The sequence below is a fragment of the Ambystoma mexicanum genome, chromosome 7q (assembly GCF_040938575.1).
Source record: "Ambystoma mexicanum isolate Mex_15411 chromosome 7q, UKY_AmexF1_1, whole genome shotgun sequence".
Lineage (NCBI taxonomy): Eukaryota > Metazoa > Chordata > Amphibia > Caudata > Ambystomatidae > Ambystoma > Ambystoma mexicanum.
In genome coordinates, this window is record NC_090941.1 from 706,328,224 (window position 1) to 706,347,976 (window position 19,753).

A 19,753-nucleotide genomic window follows, 5' to 3' on the forward strand; every position below is an offset into this window, starting at 1 on the left:
GAGCGAAGAATCCCAGAAGACATTCCTATCGGAGATAACTCTCCCAACAGTATTACAAACTGAAAAAGAGGCACTTGACAAACCGGTCACAACAAGGAGATGGCGAGGGCAATACGGGACCTCCCGAAGAATAAAGCACCGGGCTCCGACGGCTTCACGGCCGTGTTCTACAAAACGTATGCGGAAATCTTAATCCCATATTTAACCACCCTATTCAAAGCTTTCAAGGCTACGAACAACACAGCCATGTCCATGAACAAAGCAAAGATACTAGTCTTCCACAAAAAAGGGAAAGATCCAGAAAAACCAGGCTCATACCGCCCAATTGCCCTAATCAATGTCGATGCCAAACTCTACACAAAGGTCCTCGCAAACAGACTGGCCCCCCTGCTCCCTAAATTAATTCACCAAGAACAATCGGGATTTATCCCTAATAGGAAAACCCATGACAATATCAGACAACTAGTTACACCTCTTTGAGAAAACCGGAATTAAGGAAATCCCCTCGGCAATAATATCGTTAGACGCCGAAAAGGCATTTGACCGGGTGGAATGGACAATGCTATTTGCAACACTACGGAAAATGGGCATGGGAAAGAACTTTAGAAACATGGTTCAGGCCAATTACAACTCCCCGAAGGCCAGGATTGCGGTTAACGGCGAACTATCAGAGCCCAACAAAATTGGAAGGGGTACTAAACAAGGATGCCCTCTGTCACCCCTACTGTACGCAATCTTCCTAGAACCACTCCTAGCAAAGATCAGAGCGACCCAAGAAATAAGGGGCATAGAAATGGGAGGACATAACAGATGGAATCCGCTCTCGATCTCTTGGTGGGGCAGAATAACAGTCATCAAAATGACGATCCTACCCAGACTGCTATACCATTTTCAAGCCCTACCCATCCGGATTCCGCCGGCATTTTTTAAGATGCTCACCAAAACAATCACCAAATACATATGGCAAACTAAAACACCGAGATTGTCACAACAGGTGCTCACAGAACACAAACTATATGGACGTATGGCACTCCCCCACATTAAAAAGTACTATGAGGCGGCACAACTATGGGTCATACAGGAATGGATCACGGACAATTCAGAGAAATGGTGGGAGGCCCAAGATTGAGCAGTTGCAAGAACATCAACACCATAACATCAAACTAAGCGAAGTCAATAGTACCACGATGGAAGTATGGAACAGAGCAACCAAGAAGGAAACCCTTACAATAGATCCCGCTCCGTTTATACCAATCTTCGACAACCCAGACTCCCCCCCCCCCCACCCCCCAGGAATGGTTAAAGGATCGTTTCAAAAATGGCGCAAAGCGGACTGTACTAAAGTGGGAGATATGATGGAGGGACATCAAATCAGGACCTTCATAGAATGCCAGGAATTGCTGGACCTCACGGACAGGGACAGATACCAGTACGAGCAGCTCCACCACTGGCTCACAACACCAAGAATAACAAAGGCACTGACAAGGGACCTCACTCCATTCGAGACATATATATTCACCCAAACAGGTGAAAAGAAATGTGTTTCCTCTCTCTACAAATTCCTAAATACCCAAGAAGAAAACATCACATGCCAGTACATGAAAAAGTGGGAGAAAACCCTGGGGAAACAAATTACGAGGGACCAATGGACATACACCTGGCAAATAATCCCAAAATGGACAAGGGCGATACAAACGAGGGAAGCTTTGATCAAAGTGATGATACAATGGCACTACACGCCGGAGAGAATCCACAAAATGTTCCCGACAACTGGGGTGCAATTCCATGGGAGATTGGAGACACATATGGTGGGACTGCAAGGAACTGCAACTATACTGGGGGGAAGTGAAAGCACAAATGCAGGAAATCTTCAAAGACACGGCAAACCTAGGAGAAGAAGTATGGATGTGTGGCATGTGGGCCTCAAGAGACAAATCTCTCACAAGGACACAAAAACGAAACTTTATGGGCTTCCTCATTGCAGCGTGGCTAGCCATAGCACAAAAATGGAAACAAAAGTCCCCTCCAACCACGCAAGAGTGGCTACACAGGATCTGGACATTTGTAGCAATGGAAAGGATCACATACAATATTCAAGGAGACAGACAGCGTTTTGCCACAGATTGGGGGAGGCCATAGACTACCTGCAAAGTGACTACATGCTGCAATGGTGCCCCCACAATATCCATATTCTAAACATGTTCACAGGCTAAGAAAAACGCACCAGTGGGTTGCTGGGACAATGCAAAGACGTTAAAACTGGTGGGAGGAAGGGGATTGGGGGGGGGGGGTTTGTAGGGGACAATGTTGTGTCCCGATGTATATGTTTGAAAAAATGCAAATAAAAATATTTGAAAAAATAAAAATGGTTAGTATAAAGCCATTACTATCCAGATATTTCCCACCTTTCATTTGCTGTATTGCGCTACAGACTTATTTAGGTGTGATTGGCGTGTCCAATCTCTTTACTTAATGTAAGGACAAATTGGTATTTCAAGTAATGTTGAATCCGATGGTGTCCTCAATCCTTTCTGTGATGGGTCCTGCAGAGTCATCACTAAACCCCTGCCTAAAGTATCCTCCCATTTGGCCAGGGGAAGTGAGCCACTATCTGATCCTAACCCTGGGGGTGATATAGTGAGGGAGGATCGCATGGGAGGAAACAGCATTCAGGGGGAGGGGGTGACTGTTGGGAGGGACGTGGTATACATCCTCTTCTGAGGATGAACATTCCCTAATGCCTAAATATCTAATGGCATGCTGTCAATGTATGGTTCCCTCTCTCAGAACTACCCAAAGTACCAAACGTGAAGATTCTTTTTTACAAACATATAAATGGTATACTGGAGGATCAGGAAGTTAATATTACGACTTCTAGTTATGAGTCTGCATTATATCAAGGTCCTCAATACAAGGGGAAAATATCAACTCCTTTAATAACTTCCCCAAAGTCTGAACACTCTGTTACCCAATCAGCCTGGGTTAACTAAGAATAAAATTAACAAGAACATTGTGGACTTCAAGTCCCATAATGCCCACAGTACTGAGACCAGGAAGATGGCTCAGAGTTAAGGAAGTGTTATGATGTTACGCTCACCTGGTCTCTGCGGGGACGTTGGGGCACGGTTGCAGCCCTCCCAGGATCTGGCTTCCCTGGATCAGGCTTTTTCCCCTGCTCCCGTGTTGTGAACTGCTCTGATGGCTGGAACTGCCTCTGTAAGGATACGAAAGGTCGTGAGGATGCTGTGATACGGCTGTAGTTCTCAAACCCGTCTTCCCAGAATGTGGTGAGCATGCGTTTGCCGATATAGTCTCACCTGTTCAACTATGATGATGAGCTCTCCGTCCTGCTTCTCAAGTGCAGGGGTGCTTTAATTGGGCCTAGTTCCCTCACTGGCCCTTGTACGTGGCAGCCCAGACCAGCTGTGAATGATCGGCTTCTAAGGTAAGTGTTCTTCAACAATGATTGTCCGTATTCGTTAGCAATGTTTTTTCCACATGATTAGTGTTCATATCCCTAGTAATGTCTTTCTTTCTCCCCAGTAGGTGATGAAGGCCCAGCGGAGTCGCGCTTCTGGGTGTGAGCCCAAATAGAGCCCTGCAGAGTTTACAATGTCCCAAACAGATGGTAAGTTTGAGCCCTAAGGTCAGCGCGAGGGTTATGTAGCGCGCAACCTTAGCGAATTGTCTATATTTGGTTTCTGACCTTAATTATCCTTTTCTTCTGCAGGTATGGCTTGGCGACGCCTGTAGAGGAGCAGCTGTCCAAAGACCTGTCGGCGGGTAATGGATGACTGTAGCCACGAGGATGCTGGCTGAGGAGAACTCCCGCGAAAGTGTTCGAACTCCGGAACAGGTAAGGAGCGCTGCAGGCGGTAGTATTGCCGGAGTCAGGTAGGTGCGCTCCGGGCGATGGTGTTGCTGAAAGCAGGTAAGATGAGCTTCAGGCATAGATAGGATGCGTCTCGGGCAATGGATTTGCTGGAAACAGGTAAGATGCGCTTCAGCGATGGTTTTGCTGGAAAACAGGTAAGATACGCTTCAGCAATGGTTTTGCTGGAAACAGGTAAGAAGCGGTCCATGTGGCGGTGAGCATTGCGCTGCATGAGCAGACTAACGCGAAGCGCTGACATGTGGGCGGGGCAGGCTTAAATAGCCTGGTCCCAGCCACGCCCCTTTGCTCTGCTTGATGGCTCCACCCTGCCACTCACAGAAGATGCAGCATGTGTAGCCCAATGCATTCCTATGGCCACGCCCGGCCTGGGTGCACGTGGGGACTCGGCAAGATATGAAATAGCACGTGCACTAGGAAAAAAGTGTGCAGAGCACACTTTCTCATGCGCCTGGCGCTAAAGGCGCCAGGACTGGGTCCAACTGGACCCTTTAAGTGATGTCAGTTGTTGTTCTTGCCCTGTGGCCATTGCATATGAGCAGTGTAGTTGTTTAAATGAAAAGCACCTGTGCGGGACCTTTAAAAATGTAAAGGACTTTCAGGTGTGAGAGCAGCAGGAAGAATCGGAAGCTGATGTTGTGACAGCAGCAGGACGCTGTGTAGGAGATGTGACGGAGGTCGGGGCACTGTGGCTATGCAGAAGACACTCAGGGGAAGCGGTGCTGAAGGAAGCCACATTGTGAGAGCGAGAAGCGCCCTACATGCCGTGAACTACTCTAGTACTGACTTCATATCGGAGAGTGTACGGAGCTGCGAGAGCTCTATTGAGGGTCAGCACGAACGGCGGCAGACTGACAGGAGCTGTTGGAAGCAGAAGAGGTCCCGAAGAGAGCAGCAGCAACACTGGCGAGTCAGAAGGAGATGCCAAGACCTACCAGTGAGTTGGCCTGATCCAGGTGACCCCAGGGTGCTCCGAAAGAGACGGCTAGGTGATCATAACTATTTTGAATACCGAACAATTGAAATAAGGCGAACTCTGCGCAACTCTCCTACTGAGGTATTCTAGATAGGGCAGCATTGTAACTTGCATTGCCAAATCCAAAGGAAAGTAATGAGGCGAATTGGGTGCAACTCTCCCAAGGAGGAATTCCAAATAGGGGAATATTTTAACCTGTCTTGCCAAAGCCAGAGAAGAGTGATATACCAACAAATTGGGTGCAACTCTCCTAACCACGGATATCAATTAGTAGACTATTGTAACCCAGATTGTCATGTCAGCCGAATAGTGACACCAAGGCAAAATGGGTAAAACTCTTCCAGAAAGAGATGTCAATTGGTAGTTACGTATAGCCTGCATTGTCGGCAGCCAAGAGGTTCAACGGCCAGAAAACAAATGCTGAATGAGCAGGCCAGAAAACAAATGCTGAATGAGCAAAGCCATCCTCCTTGTAAAAGAGATCAAGGGGGAGAGAACTGTAACCTGCATTGGTAAAAGACAAGCAAGAGAACTATTTTCCTTTTGTGAAATATCAAATTGGGAAAATATCTAACACATTTTGTTAAGAGGCAAAATACTATCGAGAGAAGCAGTTGTTGGTATACATCTCCTTATTCGTGATTCTAGAGTGGAGAGTTTGAAACAAGCCTTGCCACAGAGTACAAATTGTAGTAGTCTGAGTTTTAACCTGGTAGGTCAGTAAACCAGGAAAGGGACCAATTGCAGTTGGTCCTGGCAGGTGAGTATACCAGGAAGAAGATGATTTAAAGTAATGTGGTTGTGGTAAAAGGTTGTGGTTGAAAAGAAGTGTTAAATCCCTCACATTGTCTTGATGAACTATTGCATTTCTGAAAGTGATTGTTGAACCATCCTCACTAAAGTGCTTCTTTTGAAGAAGTATGATGTTTGACGCATGATGTGGTAACAAGTGCTTGGCTATAGGAAAGAACTCTTGCATTTGATTTCTGAATTTATGTATGGAGAAAGATACTTTGTTTTACCAAGCAGGCAGTTGTGGAAACATTAACAATTGCTTGGATCTATGAACAAACCTTTGGAGGAGAGATATTCTTTTTGACAAGTTAAAGGATATATTGAATGGGAAAGACTTTGCACGCTACATTGAATGAAACTTTGTTATTGTATGGAACCTTCTTGCAACCACACTTTGTTCCAGATAATACTTAATTGATCCAGGTAAAGGGAATCCAACCCAGTGGATTAATGTTTACAACTTTTGAGTTTGTATTGATATGTTCGTTTGTGGAGTTTAAGACAGCCAAAGAAATCCTGTATAGTTGTGTTATGTGTATTAGTGTGAGGGTCAGATAGTTTTTGGACACTAGGTCATTTTTTTAGCCTTAGTTTGTTAGGCAGGGACATCCTTGTTAGGTTAGGTAAAGATGGGCGTTTGTCTCACCCCTTTTTATTTATTATAATGGAAACTTGTGAGAGAACTATACCTGCATGTCTGTTTCACATTTCTGACCCCCTCACATTTCCCAGCGCTGACCTCTCTCCATGTGGCCTGGCGATTGCAGCTGCTACCTGATCCTGGCCCTGGGGACAGCTATATAAGGGAGGATCACATGGTGGGGGGGGGGGGCCCTCAGGGGAGTGACCCAACATCATCGGACGATACATGCTATCCCCCTTTTTCTTTTGAGGATACCCCCTCCATTTCCCATGCCTTAATGGCATATTGTCATAACTCCCCTCACACACCTGTGAGGGTTACTCGGAATACGTTTCCATACTCTGTATACAAGCCATCAAAAACTGACTTGCCTTTCAAGACTACTGAAAATATTTTCTCAAATTCTGCATACATGTCATCCAGAACTGACTTGCCCGTCAAGACTTCTGAGAATAATTTCACAAATTTTGCATGCCAGTCATCAAGAACTGACTTCCCTTGTCCTCATACAAAAGTAACGAGGAAGCTGAGCCGAGTAATGAAGATCAATGAAGACCAAGAGCATCTGCACTCTAGTTGTTGCAGGAGCATATGTGATACCGGGAGATTTAAATCAGTGGACAAGCTGGCAGGAGGGAGACGCTGGCTGGAGAAGCCTTGTCCTCTGTGTCAACCGATGGACTGCTGGGCTGGTGCGAGGTCTGTGGAGCCAACCAGCTCGCAGGAGAAGCCGAGGGGAGCAGACTGCAGTGGATGGTACGCTGCAAGTATGCCAGAAGAAGGAAGGCTTCCAAGCGTTCACAGGTACTGAAAGGCAGCCTACACGTTGCTCGAGCATGGAAAAGCCCAGAGCAGGTGAGTGGGAACCAGGAGGGGCAGAGAAGCCATGCGACAGAGGCAGCAAACCCGGAGAGAGAGCACAGGACGCCAAAGAACTGCTGCAGGCTTGCCGCGGGAACACCAATTCACACCACAGAGACAGTGAGCCCACCAAGGGAAGCCAGGACACCGGGGCCTTTTGGCAATTCTACCGATGGGAAATAAAACTAAATTAAGTATATGAGAAAGAATGAGAGATTCTATGTTTCTTAAATAGACAGAACAGAGCAAATACAAGAGACTGTCAAGTTTGCAAGTGTGTGCAGTGTACCTATGAGAAAAGCCCTGGCAGGAGAGTATAACAGGCAGATGAAAGTTGCAAGTTTGTTCATATGAGAAAAGCCATAGCAGGAGATTACACCAGGCAGATTCAAATTGTAAGTATATTCATACAAGAAAGCCCTGGCAAGAGAGCAAACCGGGCAAGGTCACGTTGGGCAGTGTATAAAATACCGCACATGAGGAAGTTCTGATAAGAATTCATCAGGAATAGCCAAAGACTGTGTTAATATATTACAAGGAACTTCCAATAGAATATTGAGGGAAAGGTCATAGAAAAAGGTAGACCATACACGTATTTGGATGCCCTAATCACTCCCCAATGCTCCATGGAAGAAAAGTGAGAATACTTCGCCTCAAGGGCTCTTAGTAAATTTGTGATAAAAAAAACTAACTTTGTATGATGCTGACTGCTCGTTTGAGGGTTTGATTCAGGTATATCAAATGAGTATGATGCCTGGTATTCTCTATTTTCTGGAGATGCACAATGATAAGGAGCTTAAATGGCTCAAAATAATTAAAGGTACCATAGGGCGTCGAGCACTGCGTTTAACACGGTGCACTCCAGTCGAAGCGATTAGAATGGAATTGGGTTTGGTATCTCTAACAACTCTGCTTAATATAAGAAAGAGCATGCTTATGATTTAAGATAAAAAATGACGAGGGCAAAACTCAGTTTGGGTGGTATAATAATTTTGAAAGACTGAAGGGGTGTCCATGTGAAAATATGGAATAGCAATCTTAGGAACTTCTATACAAAGATTGGTTTCATTATGGACTATTCTGTTAACCAAACACTTATAAAGAGAAGCTTCAATAAAAAGCATATGAATGGAACCGCATAGCCTCATTGGATAATTTACAGGGGAAAAACACCTATGCAAAATATGTAGAACAGAACTTTGTTGTTTAAACCCCTCCGTTATCTAACAGAATGGGACGATCCCAAATTGAGATATTTTGCAATGAAACTGAGATTTAACCTATTACCCACATCGTCAAGACTGGGTGTGAGAACACGCAAACCAATGGAGCAACGACTATGTAGACTCTGTGTCCTTGAAATAGACTACTGAACAACTCATGCCAAAATGTGTTAAACTAGAAGAATTATTTTTGAAAACATGGAATTATGGGATGTTGGGGTCTATATCGAATGAACTGTCACTTTGGCGAGCAATTTTTTAATAGCTTGTGTCTCATTACGAGCATGGCAGTCCGGGAACTACGGTACCGGTAAGCATGCCGGTACCGTAGTTCCCGGACCGCCATACCATGAGCTCTGCTCGCAGGTGCCGTCTTACCCGCCAGGTTTTTCCTGACGGGTGTAACGACACCTGCGAGCAGAGCATGTCGGATGCACCGGCACAACTCTGAATGTGCCGGTGCATCCGACGTCCCCATGGGGCAGAATGGGGATCGGGAGGCCCTTGATTCCGGCACTCGCAAATAGACAATTACCGGGTCCGCCGAGCTCGGCATGACCTGGTTTTTGCCCATTCGTGGGTGCCGGAAAAAATGCAACTCCGGCGGCAGTCAATGCCGTTTTTAATGGCACGGCTACCGCCAGAGTTGTAATGAGGCCCCTCATCTTTAGCATTAACATGAGCGGCCCACAAGATTTGGCGATATGAAATAAATCAGATTGACATAGAATATAGTATGGGAAAGGGTGTATCAGAATGCAGCTAGTTCCTGATTAAGAAAGTAATGATGAATAATTAATGCATTTTTATGTTAATATAGGGACTGATGAATTAAGCAAATATTGAATATTTAAATAATGTTGTATCTTTATTACTGCAAGTGATGAACTGAATTTTAGTTATGATCTTCTTTTTTGAATTTAAGGTTTTTATAGGTGTAATGTAATAATAATTCTATTATGTTTTTGTAATGTGTGCAAAATATAATAAAATAAAAATAATAGATTTATTATTTTTATTTTAATTAAAGAATACATTAAAGAAGAGAAGAAACCTGGCAGGAGGGTATACCAGGTATCCTACCAAGATTGAAACTAACAGCCAAGTCGTTCTGCATACCAGTTGTGTTGTTGATCTAAAGAAATTTAGGGAACTGATATTCTTGAAAGTATAAATCAGAGGGAAGAAGAATCCACAGGGAGGGAACCATCCTCTGGAACTGTAAACCTTTTCCTTCTGGAACTTTTGTGTTGGAGTTATGCTTTTCCTTTTCGAACCTTCATACACTACTCAAGGCCAAAGACATTTCCCTTTTCACCCTAGAATTGTTTTTTGGAATGTGAGGGCCAGAATAGTACTTTGGATACACAGAACATTTTGGTTTGGACATCTTGACAAATCGGACAGACCCTTAGTTTTGGTTTTAGGTAGGGAATACCTCTTGGAGTAGGGACAGAGAGGCATTTTTGTTTCGATAAAGGTGTATGGCCAAAACCATGAGTCCCCTGTGTCCGCGTCTCATTTCTGGCTCCTCACATTATCTTATCTACTGACGTTGTGGTTCCTCTTCCTGGGGATAAAGGGCTCTACTACTGTTCACTATCTGACGCAGGTTGAACAACTCCTGTCTCCGGTTGTCCCAAATCCTAATCGCACTAACCACTGGGCCTGCACGTTGTTTGCCAACAAGGTGTCTGTCTTTTCCACAGTATTTTCGTTTTAGTTATCGTAACTTCACCCATCATCAAGGTTCTCATCTTGCGCCTCTATTCCCTCACATTTGCCAAAAACGTTCCTAATACTCGGTGACTTCAGCAGCATATGTGCTTCTGAGTGCCCTATTTCTTTCTTTATCTTAGATTTCATAAATCCACTCTATCTTTATCGCCTAGTTCTTTCTGAAATGAAGTCAGTGGGACATAACTTTTGCAGCGTCCCGACCATGCCCAAAGAAGGTGTGCCTATATCATTAACTTGCAGATAATGAATTGACTCTTACCTTATTATGGCTCTAAAGAGTATATCTCGGGAGCAGAGATTTCCCCTCTGAGTGTTCTGCCTATCCAGTACCAGGATGCTTGGCCTTAGGTGGGATCACAAAGTGTACCAAGAGGTTTTGTATCGCTACCACCCCTTTATCAGCAGTAACCTTCCCTCCAAAGCTCTCTTCAACCCTGAATAGCTTTGTGCAGAAAGAGATGGGTAACATAATGCATACTTCCCCCCCCCCCCTTGGGTCTACAAGAGGGCTACAAGATCTGACCTATCCCTTAACAAAAAGTCTATTATTCCTTCACCTTTCTAAAGTGGCCACTGAATAAACCTTTCCAAATTGTGCTTTTTAAGTAATCTAGCCAACAAAGACCGGTTCTGTGGGGAATTCAGATCTTTTTAGGTGCTGGTTGTTGGGTGGCATTAGCCACATTTGACATGGGAATAGCCGATATAGGGTAGATGGTATGTGAGGAGGAACACACAGCCTGCAGATCTTTGGTTATTTGTCTTCCCCATCAATGTCTATGGCCATAAGGTTTTTATGACTTCCTGCCTTCTCTGCCCTTATTGTTTTGTCGCTCAGCTGCATGCCTCATAGGTTCATCAGCAAAACTGTGATGTGCAGCTGATTGACACTAGAGGAAATGGGAAACTTAAACATGACCTTACATGGGTCAATCGTTGACTTCCCCTCTGTGAGCCCCCCTGCACACTACCACCCATACCTCAGTACTGGCACCGCAGGTGAAATGCCATTAGTCTTTTTTTTGTATCATTCTTTAGCCTATTTGCTTCATTTTGTGGGGATGGGTCATTTGAGCCTTTTTCCCAAACTATTAGAGCGTTGATGTATTCCATGACTGGGAACTGTGTAGATTACAAAGATATATGGAGCTGTGAGCTGATTTGAAAACACACACACACACCACACACTTTGTTTTGTTCCATGCGATACTGACATTTCATTAAGTATTGTATAGAACATTTCTGTTATTTGGTGGTATGGCCACATATTTCAAATCTATAAGGATACTTGGTTTCAACCCTTATATTATGTAATATACACTATATTCTTAGAACTTATACCATATATTTTTTATTAGATTGATTGACATATTGGTTGGACAGTGCCAATCTTCAATTTTAGTGCTTTGAACTACCTACCACATGGTAAAATGGCTCATTTGTTTTAGGTTTTATCTGTGAATGGTCAAAGGTCAAAAACAGACGCACAGGAGAACTCCAGAGTAGAAGTTGTTGCAAGATCTGAAAAGCAAGTGATCCCTGAAGATCATGGCAAAGAAAATCGGTAAGAGGGGACATTGTAAATGTTTCTTATGTAACATTAACATTTCTACTTTTTCACTGTTTTTTCAACAGATTTCTCCCTCCTCATATATTCACAACCGTCCACAATTATGTATCTACTTGGATTCCCTCCAATTTGAGATTTTTCCAATTTGGCCACGTTCACAGCATCTACTTGGTGCAATCTGCTGCGTTTTTTCTATAGAAAGCACTCTGTGGGTTTAAAGAAAACCTTTATTTATTGCCACAGCCAGCCCATAACAAAAATGACAGTATATTTTTGATGATGGTTTCCGCCAGGTAATTTCGTTTAGCACAAATCAATTTGTTTAAATGCCAATTTTGAATCGTGTAGTACAATGAATTTTGCTTATTCTTGAGTCTTTGGTCATGGGCAACAGCAGTACACAAATGTAGCTGTACTTGAAGATCTGCAAGTTAAGTCAACAATGCCTTTTGTAGAGGCCCTTATCTTTAGTTCTGAATGTTGTGTTGGCTAAGGGGGTTTCAGTGTCTCATGTTCTGCACGTTTTATTCACCATCTGAATTATTGTGTTCAATACTAGCTAGCAGCAAGGGAATTTCATTTTGGGTACAAATAAGTTGCTCATTATGCTGTTCTTGCCTTGTATTTCTATTTTAATGTGATATAAAAACATATAACTAGAAAGGTTTCGTGTGTACGTAAACACTGTGATGAACAGAATACTAAAATCCTGGGGCACAAAGTGTGCACATGCAATCTTAATGTCATCAAACATTCAATAGCTTTGTGTTCTGGCCCTTGTTTTTGCAGTTTTTTCCCATGGGCAGCTGCAAAATTCCAAATGAACAACCTAAAAAGTCCATGTGAACCCAAAATTCCTAGCGACAAAAGTCCAACCTCTCATTTTCTTGAAACGAACAATGACTTTCAAAAACAGATACATGTTTAAATGTTTCTGTATATTTGAGCACAAACTGTTGAGCATAACATTTTAATGGGTCATCTCAAAATGAGCATAAAATGTCCTTCAGAGATGTAACACAATGGGCCTCATTACGATTCTGGCAGTAGCCGTGCCGGAAGAACCGGCAGGCTGCCGCCGGACCCGAAATACCATTCCGCCTCCGTGATTGCCAGAATCACTGGGGAATTACAACCCCGGTGACTCGGTAATTCCGGAGGCGGGAATTCCATAAATTCCCATTTCCAAGGGGTCCCATAGGACTCCATGGGGATGGGGACAATGGAAACACTGGTTCCGTGTATGACGGAGCCAGTGTTTTCATTTCCGCCTGCAGGCGGGTGGCATTACTCCCGCCAGGTCAGACCTGCAGAACTCAGAATCAGCCGGTCCGGAAACAACGGTGGTGGCGAATTTACCGCCACCATTGTTTCCGGACCGGCAGGGTCATAATGAGGCCCAATGTGTTTAAAGTTCATAAAACAAAGACTTCAACCATCAATCATTTAGAGACCGTCTTTGTCTTCATCTGGAGCATGAAGAACATTGCTCAGTCTTGCTGTCTTCTAATATGGCAAACAAAGCATCTTCAAGTAAAAAAAGTTGCCTGCCATTGGAACCTCTGCAAGAACATTGGTCCTTATGATGCGCTCTAGCACTAAAAAAACATTTTTTTTAATAACACTGTTTATTTAGATTTTAACAGCGAAACAACATAAACTTAGGCATTCAACCAAAAATCACGGCAGTATTGTCAGTAGAAGGCAACACAGTCATGGAGATTACAATAATACATCCACAGAACAGGTAATAGATGGCAGTTCTGGTTACGTTTCATATCTTTTGGTTAGGAGAGAGGTAAAGGGGAAGGTGGGGGGGGAAGAGGAGGGTAGGAAGGGGATGTGCCTCAGTAAACGTCCAGCCATTTCCCCCATATCTTTTAAAATTTTCGGGGGCAGCCCCTCGCATTGTAGATAAGGCGTTCCAGAGATGCGCACCTACTTAGTTCGTTTATCCAGCAGTTCAAGCTTATTGGGTCTGCCGATCCCCAGTTTGCGGCTATAAGTCTTTTACCTGCACCCAGTGCCACCGCCAGGAACAGTTTTTGATGCTTAGTGAGGTCGACCTCCCCCCAGATTCCCAAGAGTGTCATTTTGGGGTCTTTTGGAATTGGCATACCCAGTATGGTGGAGATTGTATTAGTGCACTCACCCCAGAAGGCCTGTAGCACTTGGCAGTTCCAGATCATGTGAAAGAAGGTGGCTGTCTCTCTTTTGCATCGGACACATGTCTCATCTCCGGTCCCTCCCCATCTGACCATGGCTGTGCGAGAGTAGTATGAGCGGTGGAGTATTCTGAGTTGTATCAATCTAAGTTTGGCCTTGATGCCTATCTCTCTGGGGGACATTAGTGCGTCTATCCAGTCCTCTGGTTCTAGAACGCCCAGATCTCTTTCACACCTTTCTTTCAACTTATCAACTTATCCGAAGGAGTTGAGGGCCTGGTAGAGTGTGGAGGTAACTTTGGAGGGGAGACGTTGCAGTAAAATGTTGGTCTCTATGGGGGGAGCAAGTTATATCTGGAAACTGGGTGTGTATGGCGTGAGCAAGTTGTGCATGTCGAAACCGGTCCAAAGGTGCCAAACCAAATTTATCTTGCAAAGTATCAAAGCTTAGCAGGTGTCCCTCTTGGATCACGTGTGCCGGTGTAGATATCCCTGTAGATATCCCTCGTGTTTCACAGTTCCTGAAACAGCCAATTATTCTTATTTCTGGGAGATGTGCATTGTGCCATATGGGTTGGGCTAGTGTTGGTTTTGCCCTCCAACCGACGAGTTTGTGTGCGTCCCTCCAGGCGTGGCGGGTGTGGCGTGACATTCTTGGTATTTTTGGGAATTGGTTGTTAGTGGTGTGTAGAACCTGTAGAGGGGGCACCGGTAGCATAGTCTCTTTTTCAATGCGGATGTGCGGTAGTGTGGGTTCGGCATGTAGCCAATCATTTACTACCCCTATCTGTGTTGCTACGTAGTACGTGCGTACGCATGGTAGTCCAATGCCTCCATCCCACACAGAGCGTTGGAGTGTAGTGAGGGCAATTCTGGGTTGTTTCCCTCCCTAAAGCAGCGTACGTAGGTTCCTATTTATGAGTGCGAAGGTTTCATGGGGGATGGGAAGCGGAGCATTTTGCAGAATATATGGGAGTCTTGGGAGCGTCATCATTTTAAATAGGGCTGTCCTGCCCATTAGTGATAGGGGGAGTGATTTGCCAGTGGGAGACATCCTTGCTAAACCTATCTAGTACAGGTTGTAGGTTGAGGTGGAGAAATCCGTCTAGGGCCGCACCAATGCGTATGCCCAGGTATTTAAACTCCCTAATAGAGACGTGGTAGGGGCAAGTCTTGGGAATCGCAGCTTTGCCGCCTTGGATCGGGAAGTAGATAGTTTTGGACTCGTTCACCATCAGGCCAGCAAAGGTTTGGTATTCCTTAAGGATGTGGGATACAATCGAACATGACCGGATTACTAAGATATATAAAGAGGTTGTCTGCATACAACGAGAGCCGATCTTCTCCTCCCTCTGGCCAGGCAAATCCAGACCAGCTTTTATTCGATCTGAGTTCAATTGCCAGTGGCTCGATAGCAAGCAAGAAGAGAAGTGGGGAAAGGGGGCATCACTGTCTAGTTCCTCGGCCCAGATGAAATAGTCTGGAGGACTTGCGGTTCACTCTCACAGTAGCCTCTGGGGATGCGTACAGGAGTTTAACCCAGGAGATGAAGCTTCGCCCAAAGTTCATTCGGGCCATGATTTCCCACAGGGCCTCCCACCCCACAGAGTCAAATGCTTTCTCAAAGTCCACCAGCAGGAGAGCCAGTGGATATGGTATCTCTGAGGCCCTGTCTAGGGCAAGTTGGATTCTGCGTAAGTTCATGCGAGTAGATTTGTTGGGCATGAATCCACATTGATCTGGGTGGACAAGTGTCTCTATCACCTTGAGCAGTCTGTTAGCCAGTGCCCTGGCAAGGACTTTAGCATCTCCGTTGATCAGCGAGATGGGACGGTAGGAAGCACATTCTTCCGGGGGCTTTCCGGTTTTATGTATGACCACTATGCTCACTCTTCTGAGGTCCGGAGGGAGTGCGCCTTGTTCTTTACTGTGGATGAACATGCGGTGCATATGTCCCGTTGGCGTGCTGCCGAGGCATTTCCAGGTCTCTGCTGGGAAACGCTTGGGACCCGGGATCTTTCCAGGTTGGAGTTGTGCCAGCGCTGCTTGGATTTCCTTTTCGGTGATTTCAGTGTCTAGGAGATCTGCTTGTTGTGCTGACAGTTTCGGGATCTCAATCCGGTCGAGGAAGCTAGAGGGAGCGGGTGTGGGAAATTCCAATTGGTGGGGTGTAGAGTTTCTCGTAGTAGGCGGCGAATGTTTCTACTATATCAGAGTCTGCAGTTAGCAGCTCCCCCACAGGGGAACTGATGGCTCGCACGTACCCATTGGTTTGTTCACGTCTCTCCAACCAGGCAAGGGGTTTATTTGCCTTGTCTCCTTTCTTGTATATTTGACTCCGAACTAGCCAGTGGGCCGCCTGTGCATTATCCAGGGCTATGTTACTGAAGGCTTCTTGTGCTGTTATAAGGGCTTCCTTGGTGCTTTGGGTACTGTGTTCCAGGAGTTGTTCTTCACATTCCTGCACTTGTTTTTCAGCTTCCACGATCTTTTGGGCGTGTCGTTTCCGGTAGGCCGACACCGCGGAGATGGCTTCTCCGCGGAGGACAGTTTTATATGCTTCCCATATCGAGATCGGACATTCCACTGAACCTTTGTTTATTTCAAAGTATTCCGTAGTCTTTTTCTCTAGTTCTTCAGCAATTTTGGGGAGCCGCAGGTGGTATGTATTCAGGCGCCAGGTTGTGTCTGGGCGGTGGCCAGCATTTTTCATAGTTATAAGGAGCGGGGAGTGGTCCGAAATACTTCTTGCCAGGAACTCAGCGGATACAAGCCTGTGGGATATGTTGCAGGCATAGTCGATTCTCAAACGTGCTTTGTACCCCAGAGAAAAATGAGAATCCGGCCTCGCTGTCGTGCAATGATCACCAAGTGTCAGACAATCCCACTGTCTCGGTAAAGGTGTACAGAGCTGTCGGGGCAAGTCGAGTTCCAGCCCTTCTGTGGGATCGATCGGCCATGACATCCATAACTTCGTTAAAGTCCCCCCTTAAGGCCCATAAGTCGGCGTCTTCCCTCAGGAGTATGTTCTGCAATTCGCCAAGTAGCTCCTTCGTAAGTGTGGGGGGAGCGTAGACCGCAACAAAACCCCATCTTTCACCCCAGATGTCAGCAAGCAATACCACGAATAGGCCCCTGGGATTGGTCCGTACCTTCCTGACCTGTATAGGCACTCGTTTGTGGATGAGTATCATTGTACCCCTGGCGCCTTTTGTGAACCCAGCTTCATAGGTATGCGGGTAGTTGGATCTTCTAAAGAAGCTGTTGCTGGTTCCGATCAGATGTGTTTCCGTGAGGAGGGCTATATCTGGTGAGTATCGATTGAGGTACTGAAGCACCAGTCTTCGTTTCACACTGGAGCCTAGGCCGTTGACGTTCCACGTCAATAAGGACAGCTTGTCTGTGTTTGTTCTAAATGCGTGGGTCTCATTGTGAGGCATCAAAAAGGATCTGATGTCTTGTTAGCCTCTTGGGTCGTATGTAATGCTCTCCCGAGCTTTGTCTGGTGTGTCCCACGTCTGGGAGCATTGCTGCCAATGGGGGCGTAGTGTAGGCCTGGGGTGCCCAGATGTATCCCTTGCAGGGCCTCATCCAGGGGTTGCCATGCGACTGTGTAACTTGTGTCTGGATAATGCAGGTATCTTGGGCCCCGCCGGTGGGTTGTTTGTGCGCCAGGAGGAATAGGTATCCTGCCTTCTTGTTATGTGATTCTGATTGCCTATCCCCGTCGAACTCCCACCCTGTACCCCCCCCCCCAACTGGGAGCACCTTTCGCCCAAACATTGAACTTTTAACTGTGAAACTTCTTCGGGCTATCCTGGACTGGGGTAATGATTACACCGCCTAAAGGGCGGCGGCCGCGAAGTTAGAGTTCCCCTAGTATTACGCTGCAGGTCGGTCCTTGTGGTGTAGAAGCCTCATTCGTTCTGAGTGGTGCTTTCGACCGGATGCTGTGGCATTTCGCTTTCCGGACCCACCGAGGTCAGGGGGGCGAGAGCTGTCCGGATTTGGGTTTCTGTGCAGACGGTCTAGGAGGCGAGCGTCAGGCTCCAGGACCATTGAGGATTTGCGTTCTGAGACATTCCCGTGCCTCTTTGGGGTTGTAGAACAGGTGTATGGTGCCCTCATGATGAACTTTGAGCATTGCCGGGAAAAAAAGAACATACCTGACTGACAGAGATTGGAGTTTCTTGACAGAGTAGAACGACTGGCGGGCCTTTTGGACCTCCTTGGTGTAGTCTGGGTAGAACCCCACTCGGTATCCGTTGTATGTGATTGGGCCCGAGGCCCGTGTCATCTGGAGGATAGCGTCTCGGTCTCGTAAATTTAAAAGGCGTGCAATTATCACTCTTGGCGGGGCTCCAGGGGTGGGTCGCCCGGTGGGCACTCTATGTGCTCGTTCAATGGAAAAGAACTTGGATAATTTTTTGGGGGTGAAGACATGAGCCAGCCAATCCTCCAAGAAGAGTTCGGAACTGGGGCCCTCTTCTTTTTCCGGGATCCCAAGAATCCTGAGATTGTTGCGTCGCGCCCTTCCTTCGCTGTCCTTGACGCTGTTAGGCAGAAACCTGTGCAGTTCCCTTAGGGACCACTGCAAAAGGCTTAAGACTACAGGTGTTGGCAGTAAACCCAATTGGTAGCAGTCTGCACCACCCAGATTTACCTGGTAGCTGTGGCTGAGCTGCCAGTCTTCCCTCAAGAAGAGTTAGACAGTATATAGAGTATACAAGATAGGTACCAAAATACAGTAGCACAAGCAAACACTGACCAGAGCTTTTGGTATCAAGTATATAATGATTTATTTAAAAAGACACTTAGAAACACTTTAGCACTATTATAAGCAAGTTCAAAAACACAGTCTCTATTAATATATATACATCCCTTATTCCTTATTAGACAAGTCTTAGTTAACACCACTGATTTCCAGACAGAGGTGAGCGCTTAACTAAAGATGGCACTCCAATAAGTTAAGAAAAAGGGAGGGAAAAGGCAGAAATTAGAAACCGCACACAACACAATACTTTAGAAGCACTCAGCAAGGCAGGAAAGTCAAAGTCTACTTTGAACAAAAAAGTTCAGAAGCCAGGCTCCCTCTTGGAGAGAGTAGAACACCAATGCGCTCAAGATCACACAGTTTAAAAGGCTTGGAAAATCTTGCAGAGAGTTTAAAAAGGAATCAGTTCAGCTCAGAAAAGTTCAGTTAGCCAGTCTGGGGCCAACCCAAGTGGTAAGTTGAGGATTTATGAGACACCCCACAAAGACCGTTGCGAGGGAGGCCAGGCGGACACAGAACCTTGAAAGTGGAGAGAATCCTCCAGCGGGGGCAGTTGTTCCGGGCAGTGGATGCAAGTCGCGGCGTCGTCCAGAGGAAGAGAAGATCTCGACGTGGCGGAAAGCTGAAGGTTGTTGCACTGCCAGGGAAGAAACCAGCCGCAGAGTTCTCCGGTAAAAAGGTACTACCCTTTTATCCGTGGTAGTGGAAAAACGTGGTGTCCCGGTTGCCGAGGTGCTTGGCACAGGCAAGGCGACCACAAGATGATCCGGGAAGGAGAAAAGGCGGGCAAACTGGCAATCCCCACCAGTCAAAGGAAGAAGACCCTTCGGGATGAAGATCTCCTCTGTCGTTGGAAGAAGTGGTGAGTCGGTTCAGCAGGGCTCCACCGGTGGTGTCGTCGTTGCAGGTCGGCTCAGCTTCTCCCTCTTCGGATTCTTTGGTCCTGTGGCGACGTCTGAAGTCCCAGTCCCCAAAGCCCTGCTTTTATGCAGAAAACCCCCATTCATCAGTCCTAGCTGTCACTCAAACATGCTAAGTGGTGAGCCAGTGGCTCACCACTGGGCCAATCACACAAGAGTGCGACTTGAGTTGCCGAGGCAACTCAGTCCAGGGT

General features: G+C 46.0%; 1 protein-coding gene across 3 annotated transcripts in view; it reads left to right on the plus strand.

Annotated features, from left to right (window-relative positions):
• SKA3 (spindle and kinetochore associated complex subunit 3) overlaps positions 1–19,753 on the plus strand; it is a 1,028,231-nt gene that overhangs the window by 814,526 nt on the left and 193,952 nt on the right. For all 3 annotated transcript variants that reach the window (XM_069639377.1, XM_069639379.1, XM_069639378.1), the window contains one exon: positions 11,579–11,694. In XM_069639377.1, coding sequence (XP_069495478.1) covers positions 11,579–11,694 — 116 coding nt within the window. The remainder of the gene's footprint in view (positions 1–11,578; positions 11,695–19,753) is intronic.